Below are 17,978 nucleotides of genomic sequence, written 5' to 3'. Positions count from 1 at the left end.
GAGTTGCCTTGGAATAGTAATGCTGTCTTTTGTTTGTTGGCAAATAGTTTCAGTCAAAGCGTAACTTGTAGTAAATGATGGCGAAGCAGACACAAGATTCTCTCTTCCGATGAAGCTGTTGGTTGGTTATCTCTTCTGTTTCGGTTTGCTCACCGTTACCAAGGGAAACGGAAACACAGTGCCACACTGCCAATCGCCGTTTAGATTCTGACGGCGTTATCTCACTGATTACCATACATGTGTACGGTCTGTATCGTCTATTCTCGATCTCGACGAATGGTAAAGACAGAAAGATTGAGGAAAAATCTAACAAATGGTGGGGAAGCCAATGCGAGTCAAACAGTGTAGCAGAGCATCATTATGAGATTCCAAAAAAAGAGATTTTGGTAAATCAATTAAAAAGGGTCCTTTACAAGAGTGATTTACACTCTAAGACAGTTTACAAATTTTATTATCACTCTACGGCAGTTTCTGCTATTAAAGCAGTTTCTTGGTGAAAAGACTCAAAAAGCCCTTTTAAAAGTGTAACTAGTAAGTTAATTTTTAGTTAGAAGATTTTGGTTTGATTGGATTTTCGAAATTCAAAATTAGTGATGGTCCCCATAAAAGATTAAACCTGATTTATATACATCTATACTATAATAAAAGGGGGATATAAACCATGGAGAGGGTGTCCACATAGGATAGAAAAATCAACCAATCAGAGAATCCAAAATTGCCATGTCATCTCATTTATTTTTCGTAAAAAATAAAAAACAATGCAAAGGTGAGAATCGAACCCGGGTTAGTATGATATATATATAGGACATTTACCACTAAGCCATTGAAACTTTCTTGGACACATATACAAGAACCACTAAGTATATAATCACAAACTCTTATGTACATTTACAATAATATGAATTCAACTTTCAAAACTCCGATACTTTGTTTTGTAAAAAAAAAATAAGTAAGTGACTAAGCTAATATATTCTTAGAAAGTGTGAGAACGTTGACAAATATGAAAAAACATAGATTTTTGTTTTCGTGACAAAGTTAAGAATTTTGTAAAAGTAAGTTTAACATATAAATTTTCGTGACAAATATGAAAAAGCATAGATTTTTGTAAAATTTTGACAAAACAACTCATAACATACTTATTTAATGTCTTAATAAAATATTATTTAAGGGTGCAATAATTAAATATATTAATTCAATAAATTTTGTAATTTATAGACAAAACAATAACACAACAAATTTTGAAACATTTGTTTAACCTATCGATTTTTTTTCATGAGAATCCAACTAAACAAGATAAAAAAAATAATTAGATTTACAAATATTTAATTACCATTTTATTCAATTTTGATTAATTTCAAATTGTCATAATGTATCTTTTTGAAGTTACAAATATGAAAAAGCATAGATTTTTGTACAATTTGACAAAACAACTCAAAACATATTTTTCTAATGTCTTAATAAAATATTATTTAAGGATGCAATAATTAAATATATTAATTCAATAAATTTTATAATTTATAGACAAAACATTACCACAACAAATTTTCAGACATTTGTTTAACCAATCGATTTTTTTTTCATGAGAATCCAACTAAACAATTAGATTTACAAATATTTAAATACCATTTTATTAAATTTTGATTCATTTTAAATTGTAATAATGTATCTTTTTGAAGTTACAAAAAAATAATGTTCTTTCTTTATTACACTAGCATTATATATAGATTCTATATACACAAAATAAATATAATATAACAACATAAGCTTGCTTTCCCCGATTCATATGAAAATTTTTAAGTTATCCACCAAAGCAAATTAATTAAATCAATGAAATTGTTAAAATACAGCAAATTAATATATAATTTTATTTTAAATTAAATTATTTAAAAAATGTATTTTCGTTAAAACAAAATAATAAATAAGTAAAACTGATTTGATGGTAATTTTTATATATATATATCAATTCTGTGAAAGAAATAGAAGCTTAATATGAAAAAAAATCTTAAATACAAAAACCTCTAAAAATTAACAAAAAAACTAATAAATTAAACTATGATATCACTTAAAAGCTTCTTAGACCATATTAATAAAATATTTAAGCGATAATTAGACAAATTTGATTTTTTTTCCAGCAAAAAGTTTATTATTAATTAGCATCAGTTATTTCAAGATGTTTAAGAAATGGTGGACAAAAAATAGGATAGACATTAATGATAACTATGAATAGTACTTTGTGATGCAGACTTAGATAACATATCTGCACATTCATTTTCAGTCATTTTTGATGCCTAAATTCAATTTCTTCAGAGTAGTTATTCCACAAGTAGATCGTATGAGATATTGTATTGATATGTAGATTTGTTTTTTCAATGTTAAGAAGATTGAGAACTGTAAAAATGTCTCCTTCGTTTATGATATGTCTATAACCGAGTCTCCAATATGAGACAAGTTTGTTTAAAAAGTAAATAATTTTATTTTTCTTATATTATATAATCAATATATATTATTTACTGATAATAAAAATATAGTTATTCATCTATCACAAATATCTATGCAAATATGTGAACCAAGTACAACAATCAAACAACATAATGATTTTCACAAAGAAAATTTAAAAAATATATTTATGTTATGTAGTCATATTTTATATTTTTTAAATAATGTAATACAATATTATACATTATTTTTTAGAATTGAGAAATACATATATCAGTTAGACAAATTAAGCGATAATTAGACAAATTTGATTTTTATTTTGTGAGCAAAAAGTTTATTATTAATTAGCATTACTTATTTCAAGATGTTTAAGAAATGATGGACAAAAAAATAGGATGGACATAAATGATATATGAACTATAAATAGTTTTTTGTAAAGCTGACTTAGATAACACATATGCACATCCATTTCCAGTCCTTTTTGATACATAAATTCAATTTCTTCAGAGCAGTTATTCCACAAAGAGATCGTATGAATTTTGATATTCAGATTTGTTTCTTGATTGTTAAAAAGATTGATAAGTGTAAAAATGTTTCATTCGAATATGATATGTCTATAACCGAGTCCCCAACATGAGACAAGTTTGTTAAAAAGTAAATAATTCTATTTTTCTTATATTATATAATAAATATATATTATTTACTGATAATAAAAATATAGTTATTCATCTATCACAAATATCTATGCAAATATGTGAATTAAGTACAACAATCAAACAACATAATGATTTCCACAAAGAAAATATAAAAAATATATTTATGTTATGTAGTCTTATTTTTTATTCTTTAAATAATATAATACAATATTATACATTATTTTTTAGAATTAAGAAATACATATAATATCTTATCCGCGCGTAGCGCGGTTAAAAAATCTAGTAACTAGTAAAGTACCTTTTGTATATCTTCTTGTCTTCTTAGTTCTTTTTTTCTTTTCAGATCTGGTTATGCTATTTTTTTTTCCCGACGATTGATTTTACAATCCCTAAAATCACTAGTCATCCAATTCTCAGAAAGTTGCTCAAAGAAGAAGCGAGACAACAGTGAATTCTGGCAAAAGAGAATCTCAGAAAGTTGCTCGGAGAAGGATGTCGAGGATACGCAACCGGCGTGGGAAAGAGAAGGACGGCGGTGAGTTCCCCGACATTTGTGTGCTTGCTGTAGATCTTAAGGGAGTATGCATTTGATGTTTCTGGGATTTTTTGTAGGAGCAGAAACGACGGAGGCTGAGGATGTTTTGGTGGTGAGAGACGCACTAAACGGAACGTCCGAGATGTCTACCGGTAAGTGCTTTGAATTTTTTTGTTTTATTTGTATTTTTCTGGAGAAAAAAAAAACAAATCTTTGTTTACTTGCAGAGCCGCCAGTGGTGGAAGAATCCAACGAGCGACTACCGCCAGTGGTGGAAGAATCTCAAGCACCAATGGTCAATTTTGACTTTTTTTGCACATTTAATCTTTCAGCTTTTGTATAATTTTGTTTTGGAGTACACTTTGATGATAATGTACACATGTACACTCTGATGGATACATTGGTTAAGGTGGACGTATTAAAAAAAACAAAATGGCTAGTCAAGAAGAAGATTGTACATTCATATATATCTTGTACACGTACGCACTCTAATATAGTTGTCCACATGAAACTGTGTATGGTGGATTTGTATGGTGGATATTTCAAAAAGATAACAAATATGGCTTAACATATTTGATGATTATGTACCCATGTACACTCTGATACAGTGTGTAAAGTGGACATATTTGAAAAAAGAAAAATACAAGAATGGCTCATCAAGAAGAAAATTGTACACTCAGATATATATCTTGTACACGTACACAGTCAGATATAGTTGTCCACATAAAAATATGTAAGGTGGATATTTCAAAAAGATAACAAATGTGGCTTTACAAAGAAATGTATAAAACATTTTAAATGCATTACATTTTGAAATATTACAAGTAGCTCAACAATGAACATATCTACATGTACACTTGTTTACCAATATCGACATGTACATTTTACCATGGTATAACATTCAATTAGACATTTACGAATTTGTAACATAGATTTACAAGTTTCAACATTGTATGTTTATATGGTGAATATATGTTCAAAACAATTATGCCACAGGAGAATTCAAAACAAAGTCTAAATTATTTTAATTATGTATCTTTTGAGTCTTTCGAATAGAGTAGGAGATGTACATCATGTTCATGCTAAATTTTGATTCATTTGGATAAAGTAAACAAACTCCATGGTTACTTGTTTGCAAATTTAGTCCTTCAGCTTTTGTATAATTTTGTTTTGGATACATAGTGTACACATATACACTTTGATGGTAATGTACATATGTATAATCGGATGGATACATATTGTGTAAGGTAGACGTATTTTTTTAAAAAATACCAGAATGACTCATCAAAAAAAAGATTATACACTCAGATATATTTTGCACACGTACACAATCTGATATAGTTGTCCACATGAAAATATGTAAGGTGGATATTTCAAAAAGATAACAAATATGGCTTTACAAATGTAGAAAACATTTTTAAATGTATTACATCTTGAAATATTAAAAGTAGCTCCACAATGAATATATCTACATGTATACTTGTTTACCAATATCGACATGTACATTTTACCATAGTGCAACATTCAATTAGACATTTACAAATTTGTAACATAGATTTACAAGTTTCAACATTTTATATTCAAATGGTAAACATATATACACAAAATTTATGTCACAAGAGAATTTTAAATAAAGTCTAAATTGTTTTAATTATGTAAAATTTGATTCTTTCGGATAAAGTTAGAGACGTACATCATGTTCGTGTTAAATTTTGATTCATTCGGATAAAATAAATAAAGTCCATGTTGCATTTTTATTTTTATGTACAACATGTTCGTGTACACGAGTATATTGAATAATCACATGGATATGATCTTGGCTCGACATGTCCACGTGTTCCTATGTTTAAAGGTACATGTTTTAACGATGTCCACATGTACACTGTTGTAAAGACATTCACGTGTACACAATATCTGGGAATCTGCTCATGTCGTAATTATTTTTGGAAAAGTATGTTAGTATACCAAGCAGTCAAAACAAACTTTATTAAAGCTTGATTCAAGATCGAAACTTTACTAGAGGTATAAATTCAAAAGATGTGACAAATCTAAAGTGTATCATCTATCATATAAAAGAGGAGTAACTTGAGTCCAAAATCGAAACTTTACAATCACAGACACCAAAATCTGCAAGTTTGAGAACTCTGTCATCAACACCAGAGAGGATCTGAATCATCTATCTCTTAATCTCCCTTCCACAGAGAATTCTCCCCTCCACCAGATAGGAACTGTTATCTTCTTTTGCTGAAAAGGAGCCACGACAGTGGCTAGAAGCAATAATCCAGAGAGTTTATGGTCGAAGTTTAAGGTTTTTGGATTTTTCTGGATAAAAAAAAAATGAACCGAGACAGATAAAGAAGATGAAGTGGGATTAGATGATAAAATGAATATTAGCCATTAATAGTAAAAGTACAGCAGTAAATCCAAGGGTCAGGAATTAAGACATATATATGTTTTGTCAAATGTGTTCAGATGTAATCTTGGTCGTCAGATGGAAAGAAAGATGTGCGGCTGAGGTAGGTTTCCGCCTATACTCTAGTTTAGTTAGCCAGATGCATAGTTAATAATAAACTAGTTTAGTTAAGAAAAAAGAAAGTTGTTAAAATAAACTGTCTTGGTAGTAGAAACTGCTCTATTGTGTTATAAAAAACATAAAACTGTCTTCTCAATGTAATATTATCCCTTTACAATTGCCATTTTTGGTTTCAAAAATACTAGTATTAGAAATGCCTTAAAGAATCTTGTAATTATAACCTAAATTATACTCAGAAATCATGAAAATAATGTTCATAGCCCGTAATAAAAGTCAAAAATAACTAAAAAGAACAAAAATTTATAAGATCTGGTTAAAATATTAATTCTTTATTTTGGTTAGATAGCTTTGAGTAACTAGTCACTACTAGGTAGTAGAAAAGATGAGCCTTTACAATGGTTCTTTCTTTAAGTTATATAGTTATACTAGTATAAATCTTTTAACTAATTGCGCCATCATCCTCGCTAATCACTACCCTTGTCTTTTCTAATTACAAAAAAATGTACACTTTGTCTGACGTGCGTGCACTATAAAATAGACAAAAGTGATTAACGCAGATTACATCAACGGTTCAGATAATCTCTTCAATGCTTATTGAATTGTTGGGTGCATCTGATGATCTGATAATTTGAGGTGGCAGCATTTATTTTCAATTTTTCATAGCTACCTATTTTTGCTTGACAATTTGGAGAGAAACATTCAAATGGACTAATGACCGATCCTTAAGAGTCGTACAATAATGTTACAATGAGATTAATTAAAACCTGGTCAATCCAGCTTGTCCTAGTTGGACTGGCCATATCCATATATGCAATATGTACTTACATCAGCTAGATTTTGTGGACCTTTGATGATGAAAAGTTTTTTGTGCTTCGTCATTGCACAGTCAAAGGTTATTATTGTTAAGGCATGTGTTGTTTCATCATTTCACGAGTCTGTCTTTTAAGCATGAGAGCTTCTTAAAAATTCTCCTAGATTTAGATAATGTTGAGGTAATTAGGATCCACCAAAGATATGTTTAAGTAGGAATCGGTCTTAAGTTCTTCCGACTGATTAATCTCAAAAGTTACATTCTGTGATCATGATCTTGATTGTCTTCATCAATAAATTAGAGTTTTCAATTCTTGCTAAATTTAGTTTCCACAAAACTTTATAATTTACATATTAAAAAAAACATGTTTTGATATATTTTCCGAATCACAAGTAGCAGCAATCATAATATTTATTCATTCTGAACAAAGAAGGAAAAATCCAAAAGGTTTTCTTAACCAAAAATAAAAAATGGAGCCTATAAGTCTAAAGGCTTCGCATAAGCCATGGTTGCTTGTACTGGGCCGGCTTTAGCAATTACATACTATACGTTTATTTTGTTGGACGCAAGCCACACAACAAAGAGTCTTGAAAAAGAGTTTATTTTGCTTCAATTTCTTATGGAACGTATTCGCAAGGATTTGGGCCGGTTGGCCCAAGGTAGACTTGTTTAACCAACTAATATCGACTTTAACTGGTATAGCCGTGACGATAAATTAGGAAATAAATCGGTCATTCTATCGAAAAAGTTTGACTGGTAACCATCGTAGGAATAATAGAAGCTTTACTTATATCACCTACTGAAACTTTGTTCCTCTGATGTTTGAATTAAACAGTGTTAAAAAAAAATAGAAACAAAAAAATGAGTATAAATAAAATTTTAGAAATAATGAGGAATGATGGTTCCTTATCAAAATTAATAAAGAATAGATTTGTTTTATAATTATCTACAAACTAAAGAACGAAGAAGAATAAAAATGAAAACATATTTCTCATGAATGGTAAAAAATTTAAGGAATGATAAGAAACATAATGTTCGTTCTCTTTTTCTTGGTCACCATTTAAAGCCTAATATTTATATCTTGTAAAACAAAAACAAAACACTTTAGTTAAACTAAAGGAAGAAGTATTAAGAGTGAAATAGTGGATGTTTTTACAAGATTGTGAAGTTCGGATCTGTTTTAGGGTCTGACTGGTTCAAACGCAGCGGTTGCGATTACGGTTTCAGGAGTTTGCGGTTGCGGGCGGTTGCGGTTTCTAGCTGTTTTAAGAGATTTGTACGATTGGTACTGCGGTTAAAAATTGGTGCGTTTACGGGTGACTTATGACTGGTTAACTACCAAAAGCGGTAACAGTCAAATAATAAATTAACAATATTTACATTTAATATAATTATAAAAATATCAAAAATCATAAAATTATAATAAATATAAAATTTATATTTAGAAAGTTATAATTTTAATTTTTGAAAATTTATTGAAATTGTTTTTATTATAAAATTTTATAATATTAATTAAAATATAATAGATATATTTTAATATTTTCATAATTTAAATTTTAAATTTGTTATTAAATATTTTTACTTTTGTATATATATTGTTTAAAAAAAAGAAAAAAAATTTACCCTCCCGCAACCGCAAACGCTAGCTGGAGCCAGCTTTTAAATTTATGAGATTCAGAGCGGTTTGAAGCGGTTTAGAGCGATTTGAGTGATTGTTGCAAACCGCCGACAACCGCTACCAACCGCAAAAGCTGCGTTTGCGGGTGATAGCAGAAAAACCAGTCGCCCCCTTAATTGGTAACACTCTAACCTTTCACGTTTTTAAGCAAAAGAGACCTTTCTTCCATGGAAAATGGCTACAAAAAGAACTTGAATTGGAATCCTTTAAACTTTTCAAACATAAGAAAAAGCCCACCAAGAACTTTAGTAGTAGAATATCACATTATCTCAGACACACAATAAAGGTTTCATAATTAAACAGAAAACTGAACCTAAATGAATTTGATAATAGTATACATTACTTTATCTCAAGACCACCCTGCTTCACAAATGATGGTCTTTTACACAAGAAGAACATTATCTGAACTGAACTTTATCATCCACAATAGTTTCTGGTAACGTAAAAGTATGCATTACCATAGTAACATCTAAAATTAATTATCGAAAAAACAGTGTTCCACAATTTTTTTTTTTTATCTAATGGAGTATTAAGCTTGAGGATCTCTCTAGATCCTTATTCTTTACCCTCCCAATATGCATCATTAAATCATATGATTAAATACTCTGAAAGACATTTTTAGATCAAACTGATATTGCCATATATTGGCAAACAAAATAAACTTGAATTGCTTGACTAATCTCTATCAACCAAGATTAAAAAGACAAAGATTTAAACAAACTAAAGGTGCTCAACTAGCTAAACATAGAATAAACTCAGAGTTAATTGATGATCTACATGAAAAGAACAAAGATTTATACAAAAGAATACATCAAAACAAGCTCATCTGGCTCCTAAAATGATGAAATCTTAACCTCTATGCATTCACCAAATACTCAAGAACTCCTCATTTCTGTAAACAAGGATTGAGAAACATACTCCAATTTATCCAACAATCCCACGAAAGAAAACACCACAAAGATTTTTTTTCTATACAAAAAAGGGGGAAAAAAGAAAACATTTTACAAGTAAAAAAAATCAGAAAATATGAAAATTTTTGGTCACTCCAAACGAAGATGATAGTAGTTATGATGATTAGCAATGGAAGACGAAGAAGATGATCCATAAACATCATCGTTATCAAGATCATCATCAAAATAAAGAATCTCTGGAGGTGGAACACATATATAATTCCAGAACACTAACATGAACCGACCTAACTGTTGAAGCGGAAAACAGCAGACGAGCTGCAACATCTCGCCGCTTCTGATTCGATCGGATGGCGGGATCCACCGTAAACGCTGAAACATCTCCGCCGATACATGGGCTACGGACATCACCGTGTCGCCGCGGAACACCATGTCTCTCTGCACAATGATCGATCTCTTTGATTTGTCTCTCTGTGGGTGTGTACTATGCGTTCTGTATAAACTTAAATAAAGGAAAATGGTAACAGAATTTTTATTACCGAATCGATTTACCGCCAGTATTTAAAAAAAAAGACAAATTTGGTTTAAAAGAGTTACTTTAGTTTTGGTACTTTCTTAGAATCTGTGATTTAAAAAGTAGAGGACGAGTTTTTATCTTTTTAATGAACACAAATTTGATTTTTATTAAAAAATCATTGGCACTTTTGATTAAAAATTGAATCGTATTTGATTAAAAATTGAATTCAAATAAAAAATGAAAACATCACAAACCAACTACTATTAAATTATAAGTAGTTCCTATTTTTTATATTAAAAGGTACCAATTCGGTTATGAAAAGATATTGTTCTGTTTACAAAAGTCCAAAAAGAATCAATCATAAATTAAAATTGATTTGCATCTTTCTTTAAAAAACTAAAAATGAAATACTAATTTGAATTTAAAATGAATAAATTGAGAAATATATGATTGAATATTGAATGTAACTGAACTCTTTCATTTTAGTTACCAAAGTTGTAAACCAAATGAACCAAAGCTTTGACTCTTCACCTAAGTGATTTTCACATGTTGACTCAGTCATCATCGCCCGTAAGTTGTGGGGGTTTCAATATTGAAGACTTTATTAAATTCGTGTCACGATCAATTCATCTTGTTGGGCACGATCGTCACACTTTATTTATCTTATTAAACTAATTTATTTCAAATATTTTCAGTATCCAACACGTATGAAACCCATGACTATCTTTTGAATCTTGACTCGTTATTCATTACTCCTCTTTTTTATTCAAAAACTTCTGTTCCAAGAAACCGTACCACAATTACGAAACTGAAACATTTTGATATTTTTGGTCATTTCTTGGATGAAAAATCAGTTTTAAGGGGCATTTATCATAATTAATATAATTTTCCGTTTTTTATGCATAATAGAAGCATTTAATATGATCTTTCAAAACATAGATGAATGTAAATTAGATTAATACCGTTCTTTGAATCTTCTGTCTCTTTGGATCTTTTAAACCACAAACATGCGAATTCTACTCTTATTACACATTACATTTACAAGGTAACTTTACCAACAACACAGGCCAACACATTTGGTACAAATCTGTATTATTTCCAAGAAAAGAAACAACATATTAATTGTATAGCCAAGACACAAAAACAGTTTCAGTTTCTAGGATATTCTTACCTGGCTGATTTACTTCTTCGAGTTGTTAAGTGCAGAGAGGACCTTTTTACCGTAAGGATTGGTACGAAGAGATGAGACATAAACCTTAATAGCCTCGACCAAAATACCATGTAGAGTCCCCTGTAACAATCTCATCATTTAGATACTGAATCTAAATCAACCAACAATTCTGATTTGTTTTTATTCTTTTTTATGATACCTTGGATTGCTTAAGAGCTGCTTGAATGACATAGTTTCCGTAAGGATCCAACATAACTTGATCAAGACGACCATCGGTTACGAGTTCTCTGATGATGCGAGCTTGATGTTTGTCATCAGCTAGTGTCAGACACTTCTCAACCACATTGCTGCTACATTTCTGCATAGACAACTCGGTGTAGTTCCCTTCTAGTTGCTTGAGGATTTCGTTGACAGCCCATTCAAGTTGTAGCTCAAATACATATTGAAGAGCGTAGTTCCTGCCATATAAAAAAAAGTCTGCATGTTATATCTCCATAATCTACAAGCAAATGGTTATAAAAAAAACTCAAAAGAGGAAAGGTGCAAACCCAAAAGGGTCTTGAGAGAGGAGTAGAGCATTGGAGGCAATTTTAGAGACTAAGCGATCTTTTTGTTCTCCTTCGAAATAGCCAATACATTTTTGAAGCACACAACATCCATGTCTATCAGTTGCAAGCTCAACACAATGAGTCATCGCAGCTCCAAAAAGAAACTGAAGAGAGAAAGAAAAGAAAAGGGTCACATCTGAATCTTTTATTTAAAAAAAAAAAAAAAACAGTGAAGCAAGTTGTTACCTTCTTACAGTGAGGTAACAAATACTGCAAGCACCGTTGAACAACGTGGTTACCGTTTACATTCTTCATCAGAGTCACAATGCCACCATGCCTCAAAGCAGATATGATGATCGAGATCTCCTCTTGTCTCTTAACCGTTTCAACGATCTTTTGAACAACTCTAGTCCCGTGCATATCACAAGAGATTTTGATAATCAATCCTGGCTTTCTAGCAATGGAACAAACAATCACCATCCTCTGATCATCGTTGCATACTTCAAGCAGCTTCTGAACTAGATAGTTAGCAAAAGGATCAACCATAAGCTCGCTGATATAGTCAATGATCTCGTTAAAGATCGTTTCGATATCGTTCCCATCTCCCTCAGCAAACTTCCTCTGCAGGAAGCGGCAACCGTGCTGGTCTTTCGCCATGTAATAGAACTTCCCTCTTGCCTCTGCTAGAGAGTAGTACTTTGGAGGATGCAACGTTAGACTGTTGAGGCTGGTTGAGAGATCTGCTTCTTCATCGAGTTGGTGATGGTTCTGTAACCGAACTCTTCTGTTTTGTGAGTCTTCTTCTCCGAGACCGTACTTGATGACTTTAGCTGTGTTTACACCGAGAGGTGATCTCACTAGAAGCTTCTCCGGATAGTACATCTTCTTCCTTAAACTCCTCACAAATTCATCACCATCTTCTCCATTACAGAACAAGTTTCTGTTAGACTGTTGAGGTCGGCGATAGAGGTACTGTTCTTCCAGCTGATGATGCGACTGATCCAAAGATGGATGATGAGACAGAGAGGATGGCATGTTGTAATGCTGCGGCTGAGGAGGTGAGATATTTGAAAAGCAACCAAGGTGTTGAAGGTTCCTACGCATTTGAGAATCGAGTTGTTTTCTTGAATCAAACTTGTCTGCATATACACAAGGTGGAGAGTGGTAAGAAGGAATGGATATAAGGTTGGGGTTCTCCGGAGTTTGATTTGAGATTCCAAAGTTGAAGTTTGATTCAGCAAGGGAAGATGTGAATGCGTAGTCACCGGGAAGATGAAGGTTTCGTTCTTGGAAGGATGATCTGCTTGAGCTATAACATAGAGGAGGGAAAGGGCTGTAGTCGTTTCCTGAAGTAACTTTGGGAATCTCTAGAAGAAGCTTCTCAAATTCATCAAACTCTGCCTCATATCTTCTCTGATCCATCCTCAAGGTCGATATATAGTTTATACACCACTCAACTGATGGACAAACCCGAACCTTTCAACTCCTCTGATGATGTAAGAACTTAAAGTGCTGATAGGTGAAACCAAAAAAAAAAGAAAAACACTTGAGTTTGAATGAAACTACACCAACGAAACTATTGTGTGAAAGCTGGATGTAAGAAACAGACAAAATAACTTAGTTTAAAGTGTAAACAATTGTAAAAACAACATTGGTTGGTGCTTAGAAAAAAAAACATCAAAAACAGAACTTTGAGATACGAATCCACCACTAATCAGCAAACACAACACCACTGTCTTGTCTTACAAGATAATTTCAGAAAGCTAAATCACTCGCATTTACAATTAAATCTTTTTTTTATTGCAGCAGTGTGAGAGATCAAACACAAACACAATCAACATGAATCATGATGAGTCCTTAACACAGAAACAAGAACACAAAACGATCATCAGGAGAAACTCTCCACCGATCACTCACAAATCTTAGAGAAGAAGATCAGTTCTGAGATAATGTACGATGATCAACTACCATGAAAAGAAATTATGAAGAGAAAAAACTCACAATCACAAAAGAAAAATCCGATCTTTAGCTTCCGATTTAAAACCATAAAAATAAAAAAAAATTAGTGATAACAATGTGAAAGAGAAAGTGTTTTACCAGTGAGGTTGAAGAAGCAAAGATTCACATATAAGAAAAATCACCAATCGGCAAAAGGTAATGAGGGAGGAGAACAATCTCACACACGCAAAGAGAGAAATAAAGGAAACAAAAGATAAATTAAAAACCATAAAGAGAAAAAGAAACCATTTTTCAGAAACAGGAAAAAAATAATGAAGAAGAAGAAGAGAGAACAATACTGAGATATGAAATCGGATGAAAATGAAAAAAAAAGAAAGAAAAGGTTTCTAGGAAAATTGAGAGGAAAATGTAAAGAGAGTGCCAGGGAGAGAGAATTACTAGAGACAGACAGAGAGAGTGTTTCTTTATATATATATAGGTAGGCGGCGTGAAGAAGAAGAAGGACAAATATTAAGAATTTAAGTTAAAAAAAAAAGATTGAAACATTTTTATGTTATAAAAACAAAATTAGACGATGAAAGAAATAGTGGTCTTTTAATTTATTTACTTATATAAAAATAGGAGAACTGAATTTTATTGTTGAGGTGAATTAAGTTAAGAGTTAATTAGCTGAATATATATGGAGAAGTGGGTATTTAAGGTAAGTGGGTACAAATTAAATTAAATTAAATTGAATTAAATGAGAAGAAAATAGGGAGGGAAGATGAGAAGAAGGAAGTAAAGATGCATGAAAATGGAAAGGTCTTTTGGGTCACAACTCATAAGTCTCTCTCTTACTTCTTTTGGGTACGTTTCTGTCCCTTTTTTCTTTCCTTTTATTTATTGGCTCTCTGTTCCTTCTTCTTCTTCTTCTCTCTATGTGTGTATATACATACATACACGTAGTTATGTACACTTCTATACACGTTTTATAACGTATATTTCTACAAACACTTTAAAAGACTCTTTTGTACACACTCCATATTTAATTATGTTTCTAGTATATAAAAGAGAAAATGAATCTTTGCAAGGTTTTTTTTTTGCACAAATATTTAAATGTGAATGCTACGCAAAGTTTGAACAATTTTTTTCTTCTTATTGTGACTTGTGATCCATTATTGCTGGAGTTACATGCATTACGATAATTTTGGGGTTAATTTACACTTGAACAAATTGAGAGATATGGCAAGTTATATTTTTAAATGAAGTATTAAAAAATTAATACGTGATGATTGATGTATTTTTTGTCAATAATATGTATTATAAGAGTTTAGGTTTGCCACTTAGATAAAATTCACAAAACAATATAAAAATGGCTAAGAGATATGACAATTCGTATTTTTATTATTTATAAAACATTGTGAAATTGAGATACTTGACAACTCGTATTTTTTTTCTCTTGTTTAATTTTCAACAACATGCATCATATCATTTTTGGGTTTAACACTTAAATAATATAATACATATCCGTATAAAATATGATTGAGGAATATGACATACATATTTTTATTTATTAAATATATATAGTAAGCTATCTATAATTTATAACAAATGTATGTGTTACTTATAGAGAACTTTCATTGGATAATCATTTTTAGTTTATTTTTACAAAAATAATATTTAAAGAGGAAAATGATCAAAAAGATTACATTAAAAAGTAAATATACATTTATACCATAGAGTTAATTAATCGAGGATTAGGGTTTAAATTAAAGATTAGGGTTTTGAGGGTGAAGTTTCAAATTTTTTTAAAAAATAAAAAAATATTAAAATAAAAAATTATTTTGATCATTTTTAAGCTATTTTAGTGACAACACTTAAAAGGGTTATTTAAAAGAATTGCCCTTGCTTATAATTTAAACTTTCTATATCATTTAAACTTTTTTTAAAAAAAAACCACTTTAAATATTTCATAAAATGAGTTGAAATTTGAAACTAAATAAAAATCTGCTAATTATTATCCTAAATTCGATACCCATTATATAGATATAGATATTGATTTATCCCGTGTTAATGGCCACAATTCAAACTATTTCAGGTCATTCAGTTATAAATGAAAAGTTGAGCACTAAACAAATCAGAACTTTGAAAGAAGTTTTCGAAAAAGACTTATAAACTGTTGCCTTTCACCTTAATTTCATCATCAACTTGGAACGCCTTTACTTGCGGTGTTTCACCCTTTTAAGTAAAAAAATATCGACATAATTTTAGATGAATTAGTAAATTCAGATACATTGAAGTTTTGAGAAACCCTTTTGTTTTGTTAATTGCTTGAGAAAATAACTTAGCAATATACCCTACGAAAAGATAACTTTCGAATAACAATATATCTACTATATAAAAGGAACTAATTTAGAGATTTCTAAGGTATGCCACATCAGCAAAAATATTCCTATCCAATCAAAATTATACATCACTTTTAGTTTAACAAGCCTAAATAAAATCCAACCTTAATCGAAGCCCGTTCCCTAATCATATTACAATGAATCCCATTTTCTTTAAACAACAAATTTTCAAGAGATTAAATATGACCCAGATCAGCTGATCTTTTTCCTCACTGTCCCATGCCTTTTCTCTATATGTTCTCTACAGTTTAAAGAAAAATCAATAGTCATCATAAATCTTATAATTTCCTTAGTTACCTAGATCTATAACTGCCATCTTCCACTAATTCTACTAGCTCCATATAAATATGCCGATGTATCTTTCTGCAGCCAGAATTTCTCTCACAGTTGGTCGCCACCGGCTTCCATGCATGCGTGGCTAAGCAACTTTTCTGGCTAAGCAACTTTTCTGGCGAAGCTATCTACAGCCGGGTCCAGTTTCGATCTGATGCTTTTGAAAAAATAACAAGGTTACGACATTTATAGTTACAAAAATTCTCTATGAGATTTTCATTTCCATTGAGCTTTGATTGGTTTCATGTCTGAAATCAAGAGAAAATGGTGAAAGGAACGATTACCACCATGGTAACACGTTTATTTCCATGGAGCTGTGATTGCGCAACTGCGCAAGAGCTCGACAACTCAATCAAGTACAATATTTTGTATTTTTAGCTCATTTATTTTTCATTATGTTATGTTATGAATACATTTGAATGTGCTTGCGTCTGAACTTTTTGCAGTTAATGGAAAATTATTAGCTCTGTTTTTCTTTTCTTTTTGGAGATGTTAAAAATTTGAAAATGGATGAACCATAATGTCTTCCGTGCGCGAGAGACTGAAACTTGGAGGATAGTGGTCTTGAAGAAGGTTGGATTCGACAAATTTGAGCCAGAGAGTGTGTACATGGCAAAAGACTTTGTGATACATTTTAAAAATAACTTGAAGAAAGATTGTGATACTTAGGAGACTCAATTTAAGGATAACATATGTCTTTTCGCAGAAGTCACTCTTCCTCAACTGCCACATGACATGGTTCAAAAACTATTAGTGAGTTGTCTAAATCCCAGCTTTTGGTTTCAGCCAGAGCCGAGAGTGTTCATGAATTCCAGAAATTACGCAAACCAGAAAGTTCAGAGTTTAGAAGCTGTGTATCCAACGTTTCCGTACTCCATGCCGATGACAAAGAAAAGTGAATTCTTTGAGGTTCTTTCTATTATTTTTTCTCTTCTTTCGTTCTTCATCTCTATATGATGGGGTTGAATGGTATAGGATGTAGCTTTGGATCTTTTGTTTTTTTTTTTTAAGTTTAACCTGTAGATTTTGTAGCTTTAGCTTTAAATTTAATTGATGTATTAGCTTTAAGTAAAATCGGTTATCACCTGCCTAAAAATCTTATTGCATATAGTCTAATGTGTACATTCGTGAACTGTTTCCTTGAGCATGAGAAGCTGGAGAAGATGAAGCTCTGGCAGGATTACCGGAGCTTATGACACTCCAATCTCATAGGGAGTGCTTCTACTAAGTAGACCATTGAGAACTTGCAACATTGGAAAGGAGCAGCACATGATAGGATAATTTATTCAATGTAAGTAGAATGTCCTAAAGGTTAACATTGAAGGGTGTATTTTTCATGTATCTTAATATATCGAAAGAGTTTTACATCAAACGAAAGTCAAGTAATTCAGCTCGAGCAAGCATTCCCAATAAGTTGCATCCCAAAGTCCTGGCTCCAGATGGTCAAAGTTACTAAGATCTTCAAAAGATTTAGAATGGTCATAGTTACTAAGATCTTAAAATGATTTA

The 17,978-nt window shown here is 31.1% G+C and overlaps 2 protein-coding genes and 1 long non-coding RNA gene across 6 annotated transcripts; 1 reads left to right on the top strand and 2 right to left on the bottom strand.

Moving 5' to 3' along the window:
• Positions 1-3,223: 3,223 nt before the first annotated feature.
• Positions 3,224-7,849, top strand: LOC117128987. Its single transcript, XR_004452531.1, has 2 exons — positions 3,224-3,627; positions 3,705-7,849. It is a non-coding gene; the product is annotated as an uncharacterized LOC117128987 (long non-coding RNA).
• Positions 7,850-9,538: 1,689 nt separating this feature from the next.
• LOC103845088 lies at positions 9,539-10,761 on the bottom strand. The gene has a single exon (XM_009121916.3). The coding sequence runs from the start codon at positions 9,987-9,989 to the stop codon at positions 9,690-9,692; it is 300 nt and encodes a 99-aa protein (XP_009120164.1). The 5' UTR covers positions 9,990-10,761; the 3' UTR covers positions 9,539-9,689.
• Positions 10,762-10,995: 234 nt separating this feature from the next.
• LOC103845087 (pumilio homolog 12) lies at positions 10,996-16,078 on the bottom strand. Of its 4 annotated transcripts, none has more exons than XM_033282173.1 (6): positions 13,891-16,078; positions 12,040-13,312; positions 11,794-11,957; positions 11,445-11,703; positions 11,246-11,365; positions 10,996-11,161 (listed from the first exon to the last, which is right to left on the bottom strand). In XM_033282173.1, exons 2-5 carry the CDS (start codon positions 13,213-13,215, stop codon positions 11,255-11,257), a joined length of 1,710 nt encoding a protein of 569 aa, XP_033138064.1. In that variant the 5' UTR covers positions 13,216-13,312; positions 13,891-16,078; the 3' UTR covers positions 10,996-11,161; positions 11,246-11,254. The 4 variants fall into 4 exon arrangements, with proteins under 4 accessions (XP_033138064.1, XP_009120163.1, XP_033138065.1 ...); XM_009121915.3 differs by having other exon boundaries at positions 12,040-13,305; positions 13,891-16,076; XM_033282174.1 differs by lacking the exon at positions 13,891-16,078 and adding an exon at positions 13,795-13,813 and having other exon boundaries at positions 12,040-13,305.
• Between the last annotated feature and the right edge of the window lie 1,900 nt (positions 16,079-17,978).

Source organism: Brassica rapa, chromosome A10 (assembly GCF_000309985.2).
Source record: "Brassica rapa cultivar Chiifu-401-42 chromosome A10, CAAS_Brap_v3.01, whole genome shotgun sequence".
NCBI classification, from domain to species: domain Eukaryota; kingdom Viridiplantae; phylum Streptophyta; class Magnoliopsida; order Brassicales; family Brassicaceae; genus Brassica; species Brassica rapa.
Note: the sequence above shows the minus strand (reverse complement) of the source record. Positions and strands in the feature narration are given on the sequence as shown.

Bases quoted from the DNA above. Each gene is read 5' to 3' on its own strand.
- LOC103845087 (XM_033282173.1), bottom strand. From the start codon at position 13,215: ATGGATCAGAGAAGATATGAGGCAGAGTTTGATGAATTTGAGAAGCTT. The intron at 11,704-11,793 runs GTTTGCACCTTT...TTTATATGGCAG, and splicing joins CTCTCTCAAGACCCTTTTGG to GAACTACGCTCTTCAATATG. The intron at 11,366-11,444 runs GTATCATAAAAA...AGATTGTTACAG, and splicing joins CAGCTCTTAAGCAATCCAAG to GGGACTCTACATGGTATTTT.
- LOC103845088 (XM_009121916.3), bottom strand. From the start codon at position 9,989: ATGGTGTTCCGCGGCGACACGGTGATGTCCGTAGCCCATGTATCGGCG.